At 39.3% G+C, this 20,798-nt stretch overlaps 1 protein-coding gene across 6 annotated transcripts in view; it reads right to left on the bottom strand.

Annotated features, from left to right (window-relative positions):
* Window positions 1-20,798, bottom strand: part of ASAP1 (ArfGAP with SH3 domain, ankyrin repeat and PH domain 1) — a 606,433-nt gene that overhangs the window by 346,422 nt on the left and 239,213 nt on the right. For 5 of the 6 annotated variants that reach the window (XM_074202331.1, XM_074202330.1, XM_074202328.1 and 2 more), the window contains one exon: window positions 20,016-20,142. The exons of the other annotated variant lie outside the window; for it this stretch is intronic. In XM_074202331.1, coding sequence (XP_074058432.1) covers window positions 20,016-20,142 — 127 coding nt within the window. The remainder of the gene's footprint in view (window positions 1-20,015; window positions 20,143-20,798) is intronic. 6 annotated transcript variants of the gene reach the window in all.

A 20,798-nucleotide genomic window follows, 5' to 3' on the forward strand; every position in this document is an offset into this window, starting at 1 on the left:
ACACTAAAAATGTCTATACTACTAGAAGGTATATTATATTCATATGGCTATTCCTCTCATTTTACAAATAAGTAAAGTGATGCCCAAAGACATTGAATACCTTGCCCAAGTCCCACAAATTCTAAAATAGCAGAAGTCCAACACAGATCTTCTGTCTCCAAATCTAATACCAGAGAGTGCTTGGAAGACCCATTTTTCAAGGGGCAGCAAGAAGACAGCAGGAAAATGAGGGAGATACCACAAGGCAGAAAAATGATGAAAGCTTTGCAAAATTACTTCATGATTAGATCAGTGGTCAGCTATAGTCACAATAGTAATTCTTCAGGAAGTCATTATTTAGACACACTGAGGAAGCAGCTAATCCAACATAGAGAATCTATATTTTAGAAATTCAATACTAAACAATAGATTTAAAACTCAAGAAGTAATTTTATACGTACTGGTGAAATTTCCAGTATCTTCTCACTTTCTTCATAACAATTCTCTGAAGTAGTTAGTAGGTATATTATTATCCCCATTTTGTAGATGAGGAAATTGAGCCTTAGAGAGATTAATTAATTTGCCCCTAGAAACACATCTAGGAAGTACCTGAGACAGGATCTGAACCTAGATCTTCCTACTCCAAATCTAAGTTCCCCCTTCCCCTAAATTCCAGATATTAGGAGTCTATGTGTCATCAGAAAGAATAAGAAGACTCTTCTCTTGTCATTCCTAGGACTATCATTAGCCCTAGGGAAAACTGAGTCCATTAGTCTTTGGCACCTCTTCCTCCCTCCTCAAGTCTTCTTCCCTTGCTGGTCAATGGTTTCATGATGACCTAAGCCCTGCAATGACAGCACCCTAACCAGGCCTGCTATACCTGTTAAAGTGTCCCATGGTCTCCAGTCATCTATGTTATCATCTACCTAAGTCAAACTTCTATTTACCCAAAGCTTACCTAGATAAGGGGATCTGATTTGATGGCATGAGAAAAAAAAAATCTTGGTTGGAAGGAATCTCAGAAATCAGTTAATCCAACAGTCTCTGTCTTTAATAGCAGATACAGGATATAGCACGTTTCACAAAAGAGTAAGAAATAATTTTTTTGCAGTACAGTAGTTTTTTATTTTATTTTTAATGTTATGCATTAATTCACTAAAAAGGAAGTAAAAAGGGGGCAAGGAGGGGAACTTTAGATTAAACGGTTTAACAAATTCACACCAACATTTGATGTTGTGCTATCCTTAATATTACTAGAGGTATTTGGTGCGTTTTTCTTGAAAAAAGACTTGTTTACCCCTAAAGAAACTCCTATAGAAAGAATATGAGAAAAAAATAAAACCATTCAGAAAGGCTGGAAAAGTCAGTTTAGAGCAGACTGTTCCTACAATGATCTCCTATGAGAGATCTCTATCCATGCTCAAATAAAGGAAGTCCCTTTCTCTTTTCTACCATCTACTTTTAAGGCTTCCTCTTCTGGAGCAATTATTTAAATATTTATTAAATGCTATTACAGTTAGAGCACTATTCTATGTGATAAGGGAAGATATTAAAATTCGCTATGACACTGTCCCTTCTGCAAGGAGCATATGGCTTATGTAATTCAAACAAGTTCTGTCATTGACAGCCCAACCCCTAAGATATTAAACTAAAAGACACTCTCATCATACCTGGTTCAACTTTGTATGGATTGATGGGTAAACACATACAAGAATCACACAAGATGAGAGGAAATGGAGGGGACTGCCATCTGCACACATAGCAGTCACACTAAACATGTACTGCCTAATATTCAATGTTTTATTCAAACAACTGCTCTTCTGTATCACCTGCCTTCAAGGTTCAGGAACCTTAGGACAGTGAGAGTATTTATGCTCTTGGCAGCATTTTATTTACTGGGAGGCAATACATTTCCTTAAAGTACTATGAAAATATTATTATTTGATAACAGCAACAGATGTTGAACCAGCAGCCAAAGTTTATTTTGTTTTATATTTTTTTGGACATAAGGAGTATCTCATATGATGTATAAGCTACTAACATGAATAAAAACTGTTAGGCAGAGGAAATAGGCCCTCATAAAAAAAAAAAGATGATTAATGAAACACTAAAGCAAGCCAGCTTCACACATTTCCCTGAAAATAAAGATTCTCAAATATCTTACACAGGAATGAAGATGTATCTGTAAATGGAAGCAAGGTTGACACTAAAATAACATATGTAAAGATCCTAATTGGTTTTCTAAAAGAAATTTTATTGGAAACATGTTTAAGTTTGACTAGTTTTTCCTGTTTGCTTTTTGTTCTATTTGTCCAACCTGATAATCAGAGAAATTACTCTTCAATCAAGAGTGTAGCGAAGCTGATTTAAATCTAAAAATTGTATGTTACTTTTAAGTAGTCCTAGGATAGTACCTCTTTGCCCACACACTTTTTGATATTAGTCCATCTTTAGCACATCAGAAAGGCTGAACTTAACAAGACAGGGCACTATGTTTTTACCTCTAGTGCCTACAAAATGAGCAGTGTTTCTGTTTCAGCTGAATCAAGGGTAAAAGGGATTAGACAGAGAGGCTGGGAAATATGCAAAGCTAAGTGTCTTGCTCAGAGTTCCTCTGGGAGGTAATTACAAGGCTATGATATGATTTAGTGGCTTCCCTCCCTCCTCCATTTCTGAACCTGAAGTCCAACTTACATTCACCCCAATTAGAAACAGCTTGGAAAAAAGGATTTTCCCTGCATTTCCTTCTCCACCCCCCACCCAGCCCCAACTCCAGATTATAGAGGGAAACAGAAAAGGATAGTCTAGCTTGACTTATTCCTTTGTGTGAATTTTTGTATGTACTGTAATAGAAAATGATGGTTCACACGTCATCTCCCCCACTACTGTATAAGAAAGTCTCAGTTTTGTTTTCTTTGCCTGCCCAGCATGATTGGGTGTTTTCCTAGCAAAGGGACATATATTCCAGTTTTTGCTGGAAAATTATACCATAGTCTGGTATTTAAATGTGCTTCTTACATAAGTGACCACAAAGAGTGCCACAATGCAAAGCTGTTCTGATAATGCACCCCAAGCTGAAAACAGCCTGGGTGTAAAGAAGCCTTATGCATTCTCTCTTTGCTAACACTCTACGGTGTTGGCATAAGCCTGGCCACCCCTCTTCTTCCTACTTTCATTACCCTGACCTCTCCCCCAACCTTTGATATTCTATACTATATTCTATACTACTGATATTAGAAAAAAAGGAAAAATAAAGTGAAAATATCAATTAAGCCAAAAATCACATTTCCTTTAAGACATTTACGCTTGGAATAGAAATCCCTGTGGTCTTACAGATTCAAGCTGTAATCAAAAAAAAAATATGCAATGTTACATTGTCATATTCTGCTGTAGACAGTCATAAAACTCTTACCTGTAACCCTCCCCTACCCACAAATTATTCAAATCAAATATGTGCATTTATTAAGTATCAAAGAATACATATCTCTTACCCTGTGGTTCCAGCAAAAAATCAAAATCAGAATCTAAACCAGAGAAGGAAAAAATATCAAAAAGGGCACAAGTACTTTTTTTTTCAGAGTGAGGCCATTTCTGTAGCTATGGGTAATAGTCAGAGAAACAGAATAAGGATTGATTGAAAAGGAAAATTCCATTAAAGGAACCTAGGAGGGACAGCAACAACCTGAGACCTGCCTCAATTCTCTTACTTAGCAAGACTTCAGTGGCATGAATGTGGTATTTTATAATGTGTTTAGGATACACAGAATGAAAAATTCCTACTGAAATAAATGACCTGGCAGCTGGACTAGTCCCAGACACTGTCATTATCATTCCAAATTCAGCTGCCTAATGCAATACCCCACCCTCCCTCTATTAGTTTGTGGCTCCCTTGCTTTTCTCTTCTGGGCTGCATACAACTCATTTTCATTATCTTCCTTTACATCAACCAGGTTGAGTCTCTGGATGTCAATAAATCACAAGAGTAATCTGATTTTTCCAGCTAATCCATGCTAACGAAGGAAGACTAAAAAAAAGTCCTCCCAACTCTCCAGAATGTATCATAAAATGTCAGATTTGGAAGGGACCTAAGAAATCTCATCTAACTAGTACATCATTAGAATCCTTCTCCTCTCCCCACCCCAAGGTTGTTAAATGATATTTAAGAGTGAAGTCTACAAGTACACCAAGTATTAGAGGACAGAGGCTATAGTCAGTCTCTGAATTAGGAAGTTCTAGGAAGGACAGTGTTGGCACACACTTTCGGGGTGAATCTGAAAAAATCACTGAACATCTCATTACTTTAGGCAAATTTCTAAGATAAAAAAACTACAAAGGCATCAAGCTACATTGGTAGAGTTTCCTTCTCTGAGAATTCCCAATGCCAATGAAATTGCAGGCCCAGTCACTGGGCAGTTAGGTGGTGCAGTGGATATAGAGTACTGGCCTTGGAATCAGGAGGATTGGAATTTGAATCTGGCCTCAGACTGCTTGTACTAGCTGTGTGGCCTTGGGCAAGTCACTTAACCCCATTGCCTTGCAAAAACTAAAAAAAAGAAAAAAGAAAGAAAGAAAAGAAAATGTAGGAAAAAACATTATCTTTTATGCCAGACCATGAAACAACTTAAATTTCAACCATAAAAGACCAACAACTGAACTAAGCCCTAGGAAGTAAAGGCACCTAAGAGAGGGAAAACATCACATGGAGTTGTTAGGGCAATGAACATGAGGGAAACAGGCAACCTAAGATCCAGCCCTGGCTCCAGGACCATCCAGCTGCATTTACAACCAGGGCAATACCTCTTTTCCAAATACCAAAGCTGCTTCACATAAGATACTTCATCCCCTTGATTCCAGGCTTTTTCACATAGACTAACCTTATGCCTAGGTGGCTTTCCCTTCTCCATCTGGTTCTCAGATTTCTTTCAAGTCCTGGCTAAAGTCCCACCTTCTGAAAGTAACCTTTCTTGACCCTTCCCTTCAACTGTAGTGCCCTCTCTCTGTTGATTATTTCCAATTATCCTGTATCTAGCTTGTTTGTATAAAATTTTTTGCATGTTGTCCACCCTATTAGGGGCATCTAAGTGGCAGTGGACAGAGCACAAATCTTGCGAGTCAGGAGGAGGGGAGTTGGAATCCAACTTAGAAACTTACTAGTTGTGTGTCCAATGCCTCGCATCCAGGGCCACCTCCAGTCATCCTGATTCCTATCTGGCTACTGGACTTAGATGCTTCCAGAAAAGAAAGTGAGGTTGGTGACTTAGCACAGCACTCCTCATTAAATCTAATTCACTGTTAAGGCTCCCCTGATGATATGGTCTTTTTCAAGAACAAAGGACAAGGGGCGGCTAGGTGGCACAGTGAATAAAGCACCAGCCCTGGAGTCAAGAGTACCTGGGTTCAAATCTGGTCTCAGACACTTAATGATTACCTAGCTGTGTGGCCTTGGGCAAGCCACTTAACCCCGTTTGCCTTGCAAAAACTTAAAAAAAAAAAACCCAAAAAACAAAGGACAAAGCATCATCATCATCATCACTCTATTGGACTATGAGTCCCTTAAGATCAAGGACTCTTGTCTTTTTTTGTATCCCCATTGGTACCTGGCTCTTGGCAGACATTTAAGGAATGTTTGTTGATTGACTGACTAATGCAAGTCTCTGAAATTTCAGTTTCTTCATGTATGTGACAGATAATACATATATGAACTATCTAATAGATACTGTGAGGATCAAATGAAAAAGTATGTGTGAAGAGCTTTGTAACCTTTAAAGCACCAGTATAAAACATAATGGGTTGATGGCTAACCCACTGGGACTATAACTCTATATAGTAGTTTCAAATCAAAAAGGAAACAAGGGAACCACAGTAAGGTAGTAGAGGAAGATATTACGGGGTAGGTGGTCTTTTATGGTGCCTCTCAATTCCATCTATACATGGAAATGAACCTGATTATAAGTTATAGTAAATCCTATTATATCACCTACCATGTTTATCTTCAACTGTGCAAATAGACTGTGTTCATGAAGCTATGGGACATAGAAGTAAAAGGGAGCTGAGATATCTACTCTAATTCCTTTGTTTTAAAGTAGATGGAACTGAGTTACAAAATGGGGAAAGTAACTTGCCCTAGAATCCAGGTGGTAAGCAGCAGAGCCTAGATAAGATCCCAGAGTACCTTGATTTAGAAGCAAATACTCTTCCCAGGACACTAACAATTTCAAACAACAAACGAGCATTTATTATATTCTTACATGAGAATCAGGAATATATTCCCTCTACACCTCTGCTGAGAATCAGCAGAGAAAGGCTTCTCAGCTCTTCTTTGTCCCTGGATATTTATGACTACAGTCAATGCTCAGCTTAGGGTGGAATCTAACTAGCATACAGAGAGTTAACACATCCTCCACACTGAATAAAAAAGGCAATGCCACTTTCCCTGATACCCCAAAACTCCCTCTTCAAACTAGACTTTTCACTTAAACTCTAACACTAAAAAATGAGAAAGGCAAAATTGTCATGCTTCATATAAAATAAATCAATAAAGAAAACTCTACTTCACACAATTAACAAAATTAGGTTATCTATCTTAAGAGTAAGAAACAGAAATGAATTCAAGAGTCAGAGTGACAAAACTTGATGGTGATGAGGAAACAGTATGACTGTTAACTGTTGCTATGACTATTAATTGTGGGTAATTGTTACACAGGTAGTATCTACTGACAAATATAAAACCCATGTTAATAAAGAAAGCCAACCTGTTTCAGCACTTTAAGACTTCCAAAGTGTTTTACATGCATGTCATGTGATCTTAATAATAACTAAGTACTATTATAAATATTATTCACTCCATTTTACAGCACAGATTCTGAAGGTTAAGTTCATGATCAAAGAGCTAAATGTTGGAGGCAGGATTTTATTCTAAACTCCCTTTCCCAATTTCAAGTCCAATGCTCTTTTTTTATGAAGGAAATTTAACTTGTTTATTTTTCCAACTATATGCAAAGATAGTTTTCAACATTCATCTTTAGTAAGATTTTAGTAAGATCTACATTTTTTCTCCCTCCTTCCTTTCCTTGAAAGAATGCAATCTAATATGTTATACATGTATAACTATGTTAAACGTATTTCCATATTAATCATATTGCGAAAGAATAATCAGAACAAAAGCGGGGAAACCATAAAAGGGGAAAAAATATAAAAGAAACAAGTCAATGCACTTTTTATACATAGTAAAATTCACAAAACTGATCAAAGATCCCACTGTAGGACTGACTGTAGCTTTAAGTTGTTATAAAAAGAACTAAAGGACCTGCCAACATGAAAATATCCGTATCTGCTTTATTTTATAAGAGAGAAAAGCATATCCAACCATTGGTACATGACCAAATATAAGACATATTAATATCATAGAATTCTATTAAGACATTTAAAACATAACAATTTAGAAAAAATCAAAAATAACAGAAAAAGTTGTAGAAATAGGATTGTGATGATGAAAAGCTAGCATTTATATAATTTTAGGTTTACAATATGCTTTACAACCATCTCATTTGATCCTCCTAACAATCTTGGGAAATGGGTGCTATTATTATCCAAATTTTATAAGAGAGGAAACTGAGGTTCAGAGAGGTTTGGTGACTTGTCCAGGGTCACACAGGTGTGTCTGGCTAGATATGAACTCAGATCTTTCTTACTCTAGCTCTATCTACTGTATTACCTAGCTTCCTCAAAGTAAGAAAAATAAGGATAGTAGAATTAGAACATTGATAAAGTGACCATTATATCATACCAAAAAAAGAAAGCAAAGCCCCAGATATAGCAGTCAAACTTTATAAACATACAAATAGAAATTAAATCGGAATGGGAAATCCATATCAGAAAAATTGCTATTTTTATTATTTTGTTAAAGTCTATATTGTATTTTAGTCAAAATGGAAATCATTCAGATTTTACCATTTTATTTGGAGTAGGATTTTATTTTCTGTTTACTTGTACTTGTTGAAAAATACTGAGTTTCATCCAACCTTTCTGGAGAATAATTTGGAAAATGTGCATCCCCTTTGATCCAGCAATACCACTACTGGGTCTAGAGATTATGAAAAAGGTAAAAATATCACTTGTACAAAAATATTCATAGCAGCCCTGTTTGTGGTGGCAAAGAATTGGAAATTAAGTGAATGTCCTTCAATTGGGGAATGGCTTAACAAACTGTGGTATATGTATGCCACGGGACACTATTTTTCTATTAGAAACCAGAAGGGATGGGAATTCAGGGATGCCTGGAAGGATCTGCATAAACTGATGCTGAGCAAGATAAGTAGAGCCAGAAAAACACTGTACACCCTAACAGCAACATGGAGGTGATGATCAACCTTGATGGACTTGCTCATTCCATTAGTGCAAAAACCAGGGACAATTTTAGGCTGTCTGTAATGGAGAATACCATCTGTATTCAGAGAAAGAACCATGGAGTTTGAACAAAGCCCAAAGACTATTATCTTCAAATTGGGGGAAAAAAAACTCTGTTATCTTATTATGTAATTTTTCTATCTCATATTTTATTTTTCTTCCTTAAGGATATGATTTCTCCCTTGTCACATTCAACGGAGATCAAAGTATACCATGGAAAACAATATAAAGACTAACAGAATGCCTTCTGTGGGTGGGGTGGGGGGAGGGGAGCAAGAATGGAGGAAAAATCGTAAAACTCAAAATAAATAAAATCTTTCTTAAAAAAAAAAAGAAAGAAAAACAGGGGCAGCTAGGTGGTGCAGTAGATAGAGCACCGGCCCTGGAATCAGGAAGACCTGAATTCAAATCTGGCCTCAAGTCACTTAATAATTACCTAGCTATGTGGCCTTGGGAAAGCCACTTAACCTTATTTGCCTTGCAAAATCCATAAAAAAAAATACTGAGTTTATAATTTTTAGCAATATAAGAACAAAAAGCATTTGGACAGATTTATGAATGGTAAGTCCACAAAGAGCTTAGAGAGTTGGCTAACCATTAAGCCTGGCATTAAGAAAGACAACCAAGCTTTGCCAACCCTGAGATACTACAGCAGCCTAATACTGAGCTAATAAAGAAGGATCACCGGTTCCTATGAACCCTCCAAATTCTCCTGATTGAGGGGAAAAAAACATAAGAAGCAGCATCTTCTGTAAAAATTTGAACAAGAACTGATACTGGCTGGACATAGGGTCAGAAAATCTGGAATTAATATCCTACTTCAGACACTAACTAGCTGTGCAACTGAACAAATCATTTAATGTCTCTCAACGCATCTCCTCATCCGTAAAATAAGGATAACAATTGCACTGACCTCTTGGGATTGTTTGTGAGGATCAAATGAGAACATGTATAAAGCACTGTAAATGGTAGCTATTATTATTACTATAATTATTCCCTTAAGGAAATAACCTTTTTAGGACCCAACAAAATAAAAGGTTCCAGTCAAAGAAATGGAAGCAAACAACAATCTATAGTAGTCAGGGATCTTTTTCAACAGAGGTAACAGGCAGGTCATGAATCGGAAAAAGGCAGAGAATTAGCCACTGTCCGGCACCATAAGCCAGGATTCTACAAAAGATAGTTTTGATTTGTGTATGGGCCTCCTATTCATATACACTAAGTCCTCCTCCTTTTGACTCCAAATCCTTGAGGGCAAAAATCAAAGTCAATTTTTCATCTTTATACCACCAACACTGAGCACCAAACCTTGGTAAAGAGTTTGCAATAAATATTAAATACTCACTGACTTGAACTGAAACTATGCCCATCCACAACAGCACCATTAATTTTTTGTGTGTCATTTTTATATCATGACACTTGTACTCAAGTAATTCCCCTATTCCCTTCCCACTAGAACCTTGGACTATACTCATTAGATTCTATGTTCTGATAAGTGAACTTTCAACTCATCTTAGTGAAACCAGGATTCTTCACCATTTCCTGTCTATTTCTAAAGCATTCTCCTCCTATCCTACCTTCTACTCCCCAACAAGCTTCTCTATGTGTTGTCAACTGCAATCAGAATGAAAGCTTCTAGAGGGCAAGACAGTGTTGATTGCTTGGATTATTTTTATCCCCAGTAATTTAGCACAGTTCTCATCATATATGAAGACTTAATAAATGCACATTCACTCATCTATTCAATAAATAATTATCAAATGTATACTATTCTCTCTGCCAGACAGCTGGGGAAAATATATAAATGATTAAGAAGGGGCAGCTAGGTGACACAGTAGATAGAATACTGGCCCTGGAGTCAGGAGGACCTGAGTTCAAATTTGACCTCAAACACTTAATAATTACCTAGTTGTGTGACCCTGAGCAAATCACTTAACTCCATTGCCTTGTAAAAGAAAAAGGAAAGAAAAAAGAAATAGTCCCTACCATCAAGAAGCTTGTGAAATAGTTTATGAGTAGTACTCCTTTTGACTAGTACAATGCTAAAATCTGAGAACTCTAGACTTAGAACTCCAAGAACTTATAAATCATGTAAAACAACACCTTCTAAAACTGAGATTCAATCTTTCTTACTACTATACCAATCTGCCTCCTGAAAAATCTTACAAGAGGGGAACAGGAATCTTTCTTCCTTTCCTTCTCCTCACCTCACCCCCAAACTCACAAACTCCATTTTCATTCTCTTCCCCAATCTGTCTTTGGTACCTGAATTTAGGCAGAAAAGCAAAAAAGTCTGCTGGTAAAGGAGTAGAAACTAATACCAGGTTTCAGACAGCAAAGAAAAAAGCAGAGAGGACCTAACCCATAACAGGAATACCAGCTTAATTGCAGGTTATTTTTTGGTCCCCTTGGAGATCAACATGCATGAAATTGAAAAGTCGTTTCATGAAAGCTCCTCAAGGCAAGAGACCCTGTTTATGATTCTATACCCCTCCTACCATGATGCTATGCAAGTTGATGCCTCTCAAATAGAGCAATTATAGCTATTGGCATAAGGTTATATTGCTACAGATTCAACAATTCAGTCTGAAATAACACTTTTTTACAATTTTTACAATTATTAGATTGGCAATGATATTATATTCTGAATGAAAACAATAGTAACAAACAAGAATATATTATATAAGCAATGATTAAAAGAAATGGGAATGTTTATCCCCCCCCCCAAAAAAAAAGAAGCAGGTTATATCACAGATGTAAGAAATGCAAAAAAGATAGCTATCTTCAGCTATTCAAAGAACTATCATCTGAAATAGGCATTAAACTACCTGGCTCCAGGAGGCTTAACTAAGACCAACAAATTTAAGTTACAGAGATACAGATTTCAAAAAGGCTTTTAATTTGAGAAGGATTTGCCCAAAACCAAAAGAACAAAATAAAACAAAAAAGCTGGACTATCCTATGGGGAAATGAGTTTCCCATCACACACAAGGTGTTCAAATGGAAAGTAGATGTCAGTGTTGAAAGAAGATTCCCATCCTGGGAGTAGATAATTTGGAAAGCCCCTTCCAACTCTTAAGCTCCTTCATAACTTTAAAATTCAAAAGTCATTTCCATGTCACTTTAGATTTATTCAACTCTTACAGTTGACTGAAGGAGACTTAGTCTAAGACAGAAAACCACCCTGTAGATCTGCAGAAACAAAAACTACATATTAGTCCTAATTAGCAGCCAGCAAAAATAATAAACAGGCTATTACCACCTCCTGCTACCCACCTCAGGCTATTTCTTTCTTATTACTAAGGGCCTAGAGGAAAAGGGAAGCAAAAGTAAGCCAAGTAAGATGATCTGCATGTTAATTTTGATTTTTGTCAAAAACACTGGAAGAGATCACTCTGCACATAGTAGGCATTCAAAAAATATCAGTTGTTTATGATGAATTTAGCTAAGTACATAATTTCTGTCCCTAATGAGTGGAAGGAATCAAGATTTCGGAGTATAAGGAGATCTCTTAAAAACATTTTTACCATGACATAGATCCCTTACTCACATACTTTTAGCATGCCCCTGTGATTAAGGTGCTAGGAATTTTGTACTTATACAGCAAGAACCTTTAGGTCTAAATACAAATTAAATCATTATCTTTTGCAGAACACATAAAATTAAACATTGTTCTTGATCTTTTGGGCCTTTCAAGTTTAAGCATTTAGCAAATATGCTAGCTAAATCAAAAAAAAATTTTTTTTTAGGGGATCTCTCTACCAATTCCAGATTAGAAGCGCAGTGGTCACTCATAGGCCTGATCCCAAAGTAGACTGGCCGCAGAACATTCAACTGAATCTGCTTTTTCTTCCCTAAAATGTTTTATTTCTCCTTAGGCAACCATACAGTCTCAAGGGCTCACCATAATGGTGACTTGGTGAAAACACTCAATTGATAGGAGTATTTCTAAAAAAGAGAACACAGGCAATCTACCATTCATAGCCTCCCCAGCAATAGGTATTGGGCACTCACTGCCACTCCAAGTCTGAATAGAAAATTGTATTAGTCAATTCAGTAATCTGGCTTACAATGTTGTGATAGTCATTATTGAAGGCAAGGTTTTTCAAATAATCCCATTAACAAATGATGTGATACTAAACAAAATGAATTGTAGAAAGCCACAAAGATTCCTCAATGAAAGAACAACTCAAGAAAGGGAGAATCATCCATAGTGGCATGATCAAATGCATAAAAATAAATTCAACACTTACCAAATACAACATTCAAGACTAGTATCTACACATGAAGGATAAAAAGTAAAAAATGAAATATTCTTCACCTTCAAAAAATGTACATGGTGGAATAAAAGATGGCTATCACATATTCACAGATAAGTAAAAAGAAAATATATATACAGTATATTCAGGAGGACAACTAACAAGGAGATGAGAAAATCTGGAAAGGCCTAGAGGGGGAGGCAGTACCAAAGCTGAGTTCCAAAGGAAGCTAGGAATTAAGAGGTAAAGTTGATAAGACTTCACATTTCAAGAAGGGGAATGACAAGTTGTGGAAAAGAGCACACAAAGGGACAGGGATAAGAACTGGAATATTATTATATATCAGTTCAGCATAAAAAGGTCAGTTTAGCTGTAAGATACAGGGCAAAGGTAAAAACAAGTAAGGAAAAGCAGACTAGAGGAAGATTGTGAAAGATTTCATCAGGCTAATTTGTATTTTCTTTTTCCTAGAGGAAATAAGGAACTCCTGAAGACTCTTGAGATGAGAAGAGATGTGATCTGACCCATACCCAAGAAAGATTATCTGGTGGTTATATGGTAGATAAAATGGACAGGGAAGAGAATTGGGAAGACCAATGAAAATCTCATTGCCCAGATTATGACATGCAGCTATATTGATGAATTGTCAAATTATCATATGCCATAGATGGATAATGAGCTGGCAGACAGATAGATCGGAGTAACAGATCAAGATGGATTAGAATATCATTTATGCTTTTGTCTCCCTAGAGCCTAGAACATATTAGTCACTTAATAAATGTTTATTGATTGATAGGAAATCATATAGTACCCTGTACTGATACCAAACTGCTTGCTATTGCAAAAGTCCATATCAGTATTCTTCTGATGAATTTATATGGCTAGAACCATGGAATTCCAGAAGAATTTAAATAACAAATAACCAGAAAAGAAATGGAAAGACATTGCTGCGAATAACAACTTTTAAGCAAGAAATGATATACAAGAAAAGATTAAAGAAATGTATTCCAGAAAAGGTAGAGATAGGAACTCATTTATAAAACTGAAAGTCAACATATAGACAGACTGTCTGGTAGTAATTTTGGTAACCCTGAGAGATGGAAAAGAATCAGAAGAAAACCTGGATTGACGGGTGCATCCTCATTCATATGAAAACATGTAGGAAAATAACACAGGATGAAGAGGCATGGAAGGATTACATTAATGGAGGGAGGAACACCACATTCAAAATCAGGGATACACAGTACTACGGTTCCCTTTAATGAACAATAAATGCCTATGCTGTGTAATGCATAGTGTAAATACATATTCCATCCCATAGTATTTATCTTGATGATGCTTGTCCTTCTTTCCTGAAGAAGACCATTATATCACAGAGGTAATGCCATGACAAGCAAGTGAACCGGATTTGAATGAGAGCTGTGCTAAGTCACTAGCCTCATTTTCCCCTTTGGAATCATCTAGGTCTAGTGTCAGATATGAATCAAGACTACTGGAGATAGACCTGGATGCAAAGCTATCAGGATTGAGCGATTTGCCCACAGCTAGTAAATGTCTAAGGCTGGATTTGAATTCAGGTCCTCCTGATTTCAGGGTTGGTGCTCTACCCACTGTACCATCTAGCTGCCTAATATAATATATAGCTTATGTCTTGATGAATCCTATACAATATGAAAATAATTGCCATGACATGTCAAATTTTTTTATAAATATGTAATTTTTTCAATGTTAATCATCATTTTGCTTCAACAGTTCTTAATTAGCATCATTCAACAGAAGATCCTGATCATCAGTGAAAGAGGATAAAACTCTGATATACAAGTACCTCTGTTTCACTAAACCAGCATGTTTAATGAAAAAGAAATTCCTTGCATTCTTTATAAAGTCTATGTTTTCATACACATTTAAAAAGATTACTTCCTATCTTTTACCTTTTCCACATTCTAAGTGCATACTTGCTTACTTCATTCTTTCCAGACATAAAATTACCTATCCAGTAAGACTTATTAAGTTAAAAGTGTTGACAATGCCTTGTCTCTAATAACCAAGCCATTAGTGAAGAGAACTATGGTCAGATAGAAAAAAATGACAGGATTTTAAGAGGAAGAGGCTTCAGAGGTCATCAGTGCAACCATAAGCTGAATCATTCATCTTGCATACATCTTGCCTGAAAAGGGGTCACTTGTCATTAAGTGACAGGGACCTCATTATCTTCTGGACATTTCCAAATGTTAGAAAGTTTCCACTCATTGAAGAACATCTTGAACATTGAAGAATCATCTACTCTGACCCTTCCACCTACTCTTCCAAGGGCCTTCTGCCTTCCAAAGCCTAAGCAGAATTGAGTTTTGTTCCTAATTCTTATTCTACTTGCCAGCCCTCCAATCATTGGAAGAATGTGATTATATATCCTCCTCTGCATCTCCCCTCCCCAAACCAGTCTCTATTTTCTCTAGGCTAATATCCCCATTTCCCATCAATGAATTTCATTTCTCTCCTCTGTTCCACACAGAGCAGATTTTTGAGGTCTGCTCACCATCATGATTGCCTTCTTTTGGATGTGTTCTTGCCTGCCAATGAGCTTTCTAAAATATATCTCCCAGAATGGTAATTAACACTTTATATGTAGTCTTATAGTAGGACTTCATTCACTGGACATTCTCACTGCCACCTTTCACTGTTGATTCATAAGTCTACATGAATATAAGTCCAGCTGTATCTCTCCTATTATGTATTTAAAAAGATGATTTTAACCCAATTACAAAACTGTATATTTATCCCTATTAAATTCCTCACCTACTTCAGAGCACTTTTTAGTCCTCTGCTGAAATTTTCTTTTTCTTTCTCTTTCCTTATTTTCTTTGTGACAGAAAAGTAAGGCAACCCTAATTCAGTCATCACATACATGATTAATTTGTCCTAGCATCATATCTTTAAATTAATTCAATAAACATGCTGTCCAAGTCTTCTCCAATGCTGACTATTTCCTCATTTCTCACCTGGCTGCACTACTTAGGGACTTCTTTGCCTTTTCCAAGCCCCAGGAAACTCATTATTGGGATAATTTCTTCACCCTATTAAAATCCCATCATCTTGAGTACTCTCTATCTCATCACCACCTCTGATTGAAGGGCAGAGTTACAAAATACAAAAACCTTCATTTAAGGAGAGAACTTAGCTCAAAACTTATCATTTCTCATTAGGCTGCATCAATTTAGGACTTCCCTGACTGTCTTCTTGGGTACCTCCCTTGCCTCTTCTCCCCTATCATTTTCTTGTTCCTTTGTGCATTGCCTTCTGCAATTCAACTGTAAGTTCCTTGAGGGCAGAGACTTTATTCTTTTTTTTTTTTTTGTACAATAGGGAAACAGAATTCTACTAGAGAAATTTAAGTGGAAATAATGAACAGCTGACATTCTTGGGCTAGAGTAGATCATCATTTCTGAACCCAAAACCTCCAGTTATCCACCTTGTAGAAGAATGTCACCAAGGACTTTGTCAGACACCTTGATGAAATCCAGATGACTGGTCTTGTTCACAGTTCCTTTCACAACTCTACCTATCTTTAGGACCAGTCCTGAGAAACAAAAGATAGTATCAAAAGTATGCTAAATACACAGCAAATTCAAAAGTCATTATCCTGATTTTCGGCACCTTCCATGACCTAACCTCAAAAGGAAAAAAAAAAAATTAAGAACATAATGATTCTCTGAATTCAAGCAAATTTGATTGTGTTAACTTCAGCAAGTTGTTGTCCAGTCCTGCCTGACTCTTTGTATTCTTATTTGGAATTTTCTTTGCAAAGATACTGGAGTGGTTTGCCATTTCCTTCTCCAGCTCCTTTTACAGATGAGGAAACTGGGGCAAACAGGATGAAGTGGCTCAGCTAGTACCTGTTTAAAGCTGGATTTGAATATAGGTCTTCCTGACTCCAGGCTGAGTGCTCTCTCCACTGAGCCTTCTCCCTGTCACTATTTCAGCAAGTACATTGATCTAATTTCCAATACAACAGAGATAATGTGGATTAGTGGAAAGAACAATGGAATGAGAGTCCAAAACAAGCCTGAGTTCCAATTCTGTCAATAACTAGCTAGGTAACCTCAAGGTGCATCACTGTACTTCTTGGCATGTCACTTTCCTCATCTATTAAAAAAAAGGGAAGGGAAGAGCATTTGACTAGATGACCTCTGAGGTACTTTTCAGGTCTAACATTCAATGAATCTATTCTAAATCTTACTAAAAAAGCCACTCCTTTTGTCTATGGCTCAAAATTTTCCAGAAAGACATATCAAATTTCTTTCAGTGATCTCCAGCTATACCTGCCAGTATTACTCCTTATGACTGTCCCTCAGCAGAGCACATTTATTTTCCTTTACTTTAAAAAAAAAACCTCTCACTGTTCTGAGCTACTTACACTTCATAACTTCCAATAGTCATGAGTATAGCAGTTCACATCAGTGTGCTGGGGCTGCTGAACAAGCAAGCAGAACATTGGCTTCTAGTTTGGAAAACATCCCCCCCCCATCCCCAGATAAAACCCCAGCTCCATACTAGCTCATAAATTCCAAACCCCAACCACAAACTATTCATTATGACAGGCCAACAAAGAATTCACAATTGGAGTCCAGAAGGTAAAAATGCAGAAGCAAAAAAGAAAAAATTCAGAAGTGAAAATTCTACTTGTTGTCACTATGTATTCCTGACCCACTTACAGAATACAAAGAGATTTAAAGGGAAAGTTACAGGAATCATCATCCAGGTCTAGGGCCCTCTAACCAACAAGACATGGCAAATTAAATCAGGACCCATCTGGAAATGGCTGGCTGGGGAGAAGGATTGGTAGCATTAAGTAAGAAGGTGATGGAGGATAATAGTGACAAAGTTGAAAAAAAAAAAAGAGAAATTAAGGGAATGAAATAAATAGCCCAGAGCAGATTGAGTGAACTGGTGATGTCAACCTCAAAATGCTGATACAAATATCACAGGCTGAGTTCATCTAAGTTAGCAGTACAAAGCTCAGGAGCAAAGAGAAGCTTTGTAAAACACATGAAGAGAATTAGGAAGATGAAAAATAGAGAATTCCAAGTTTACCAAATCATAAAAAAAAAGATGATATAGCACTCAATAGGAAAAGGGACTCCTATCCCTCCCCCAGGAATTTCCAAAAGTTCCAAGTTCTAAGAATAACTAAATAAACAACTTAAGCAATATTCATGAAATTTCCAAACACCTCACTTCATGAAGTAAATGCCAACTCTATTATTTAACCACATGTAACCTTTCCTCATATTTCAGAGACAATAACACAGACCTAACATCAAAAATAAAGATTAGATAAACCTACTGTGTTCTGATCTACCTACATGTCTTTTCCCTTTCTACATGGTCTTAGGAGAATGAAAAGTGGCAAGAATGAGAAGGATAATAAATATTTTCAAACTCCTGGAAGAAATTTAAAAAAAAAACTATACATTTCATAATTCTGCAGAAAAACCTCCAACCTCTTTCATTTGCAATTTGATGGAACAATTTGAGGAGGATGCATTTTCTTATTCTGTATTATATATATATATATATATATATATATATATGTATCATATATATATATATGTGTGTATATGCCAAAAACTTTAAATTTCTGGAACCTTAAACCAGTTTGAAATGATCTCCTTTCTCATCAAGCTCATGGGTCATAATATTCATAGACAGAATTTGTTCTTCAACCTACCCTTGCAAATTCATCATAAAACCATGCAAATACTATGTATTCTTTTTTGAGGTTCAAGTTATCCCTTTGCTCAAAATCAACAGACTGAATGGGGCAGTTGCATGCAATTGTATTTTAACCCACTCATTTCCTTTGGAGATGCAAAATAGTTAAGTATGCTCTCATAGAAGGGACTCTTAATTCATTCACTTTGGGTTCTTTATCACATGTGGGACAAGCAGAAGGCAGCCACCCTATCTATTTGTGCAGAGTTGGAAAAGTTAAGGTGACTGACAAGTCTATTAGTCGTTGCTGAAGAACTTATCTAAAGGAGAATGACAGCACTGTCTAATCAGACATGCTCCTTTTAAAGGCATATACAATTTGGAGAGAAATGATGGGAAGGCATGCTCATATAACAGCATGTTCCTGTTTATCTCAGTGGCCTGAAGGACAGAACAGTAAAGCGCTGAATGCATGGCAACAGTGTTTAATAAAAGGGCTATTAAAGATTATGTCAAGTCCAAAGACCAACAATTTATAAAGAACAAAATATAACTGTTGCGCTTGGGATCAAACAAAAGCTCGTTACTTGACTCTTTCCCCTTCATCTTTATGATTCATCAATTAGTGTTGAGATGATTCTAGATGCCTTTTTGGGAACATCTGCAACTGGGAGCAGAGGCTCCAGACAAAAATCTAAGCACAATAACTGGAATGCAAACACCCACAGATGCTCCATTATGGGAGCTCTTAGTTAAAATTCAGAACTCTGCTTTTTTAAAGAACCCACTACCTCTTCATCAGGCTTAAAGTCAATTTGCAAGACTAGCCAAAGCAGCCTATCCCTAATATACCTTGTCCACAGAGGCACTAGCTTATGGATATTAACGGTGTGTTCACCATTACAAGCCTAAAAGTGGGGAAGAGATCCCCAAACCTCAAAGAAGCAAGCCACAGCAAAGCCACCCGGGGGGGGGGGGGGAAGGTAAACTTTTCATCCATCTTTCACCTGATGCCACTTTTCCACTACCTAAATACCTTTGGGGGGGGGGGGGAAAGCAACGGAAAGGGTGGTGCTGACTGCGGACTGCGAGCAAAAGTGCAGTCCTGCTCCCCTACATTGCGTGCTTTCATCACTCCCTCGACTCGCTCGTTTCATTCAAACTCAAACCTACCCAAGTGGCCGACTGCGTGCCGGGCGCTGTCGAGGGGAAGGATTGCATTGGACGGGAGTCACCTTGCGGTGGTCGCTGACCCCCCCATCCCCTCCCCGTCACCCCCTCCCCGAAGGGCTCTGAGAAGAGAAGCGGCTCTGCACATGCCCTCCCCGCCTGCCGCCCCGCGCCTCAAGTCAGGCCATTTTCCGGCGGCGGCGGCCACTCTGTGCTCCGGGGCCCCCCCGGGCCGGGCTCGCTCCTCTTTATCCACAAAACAAAATAGGAGCGAGTGCGGGCTGGCTCTGGCTGCGCTCAAGCCGCAGGGGCCGGCGGGGCGGCCGTCCGGCTGGGGCCAGCCCCGGGGTCCCGGCTGCGCCCTCGCTCGGGATGTCCACGTTCCTTTCCCCGGGGAAGCCTCCCGGGCCCGGCCGCACAGCGGGGCCCGGCGCCCGCGCCCCCTCCCCCCGCCCCGGCCCCGCTGGGGAGGGGGCGGCCGGCGGTTACCTCTTCCAGCAGCGTGACGGTGTTCCTGCAGTTGTGCAGCCGGGTGGTGAAGCTGGAGGTGGTGGGCGAGTTGTAGTCCTCCGTGGTCTCGGCGATGAACTCGGACACCGAGATCTGGTCCGGCATCCTGCCCGGGAGGCGAAACACAAGCGGAGGTTGGGGAGAGCAGCCACAGGGGAGCCGCGCCGAGCCCCGGGGGGCGGCGGCTCATCCACACCCCCGGCCCGGGGCCGGCCCGGTCCGCCCGCCCGAGCCCCGCGCCCGCGGCGCCTCTCCGCCCGCCCTCCACGCCGGCCGAGGCGGCTCCGGAGCGAGGCGGGAAAGGGAGCGGCGGCGGCGGCGGCGGCGAAGAAAGGGGCCCTTCAAACTCCGCGGGCGGCCGCGGCGGCGGGAGGAGGGGGCGCCCTGACCCGCCTCTCGGGGCTCATCCCGGCGGCGGCTTCTCTGCGGCAGCTCGCGCCCGGCGCGGCGCGGGGGGCAGGGCGCGCGGGCCGAGAGGGCGGCCCGGCCCGGGGCGCGGCGGCGCGGGCGGCCCGCTGCGGGGGCCGGGGCGGGCGGGGGGCGCCGCGAACTTCCCTGCCTGGCCGGGCCAGCCGCGGCGCTCCTGACAGCCGACAGCGGACTGAGCGCGCTCCGCCGAAGCGCCTCTCCCGCGGCGGTCACGGGGACAAACAAGGAAGTGCTCTGCGCAGGCGCCGGCCCCGCCCTCCGCGCGCCCCTCCGCCGGCCCCGCCCCCCGGCTCCTGGCCCTCCGAGTCCCCGCGGGGCCCGGCCGCGGAGTCC

Source organism: Macrotis lagotis, chromosome X, assembly GCF_037893015.1.
Source record: "Macrotis lagotis isolate mMagLag1 chromosome X, bilby.v1.9.chrom.fasta, whole genome shotgun sequence".
NCBI classification, from domain to species: Eukaryota; Metazoa; Chordata; class Mammalia; order Peramelemorphia; family Peramelidae; genus Macrotis; species Macrotis lagotis.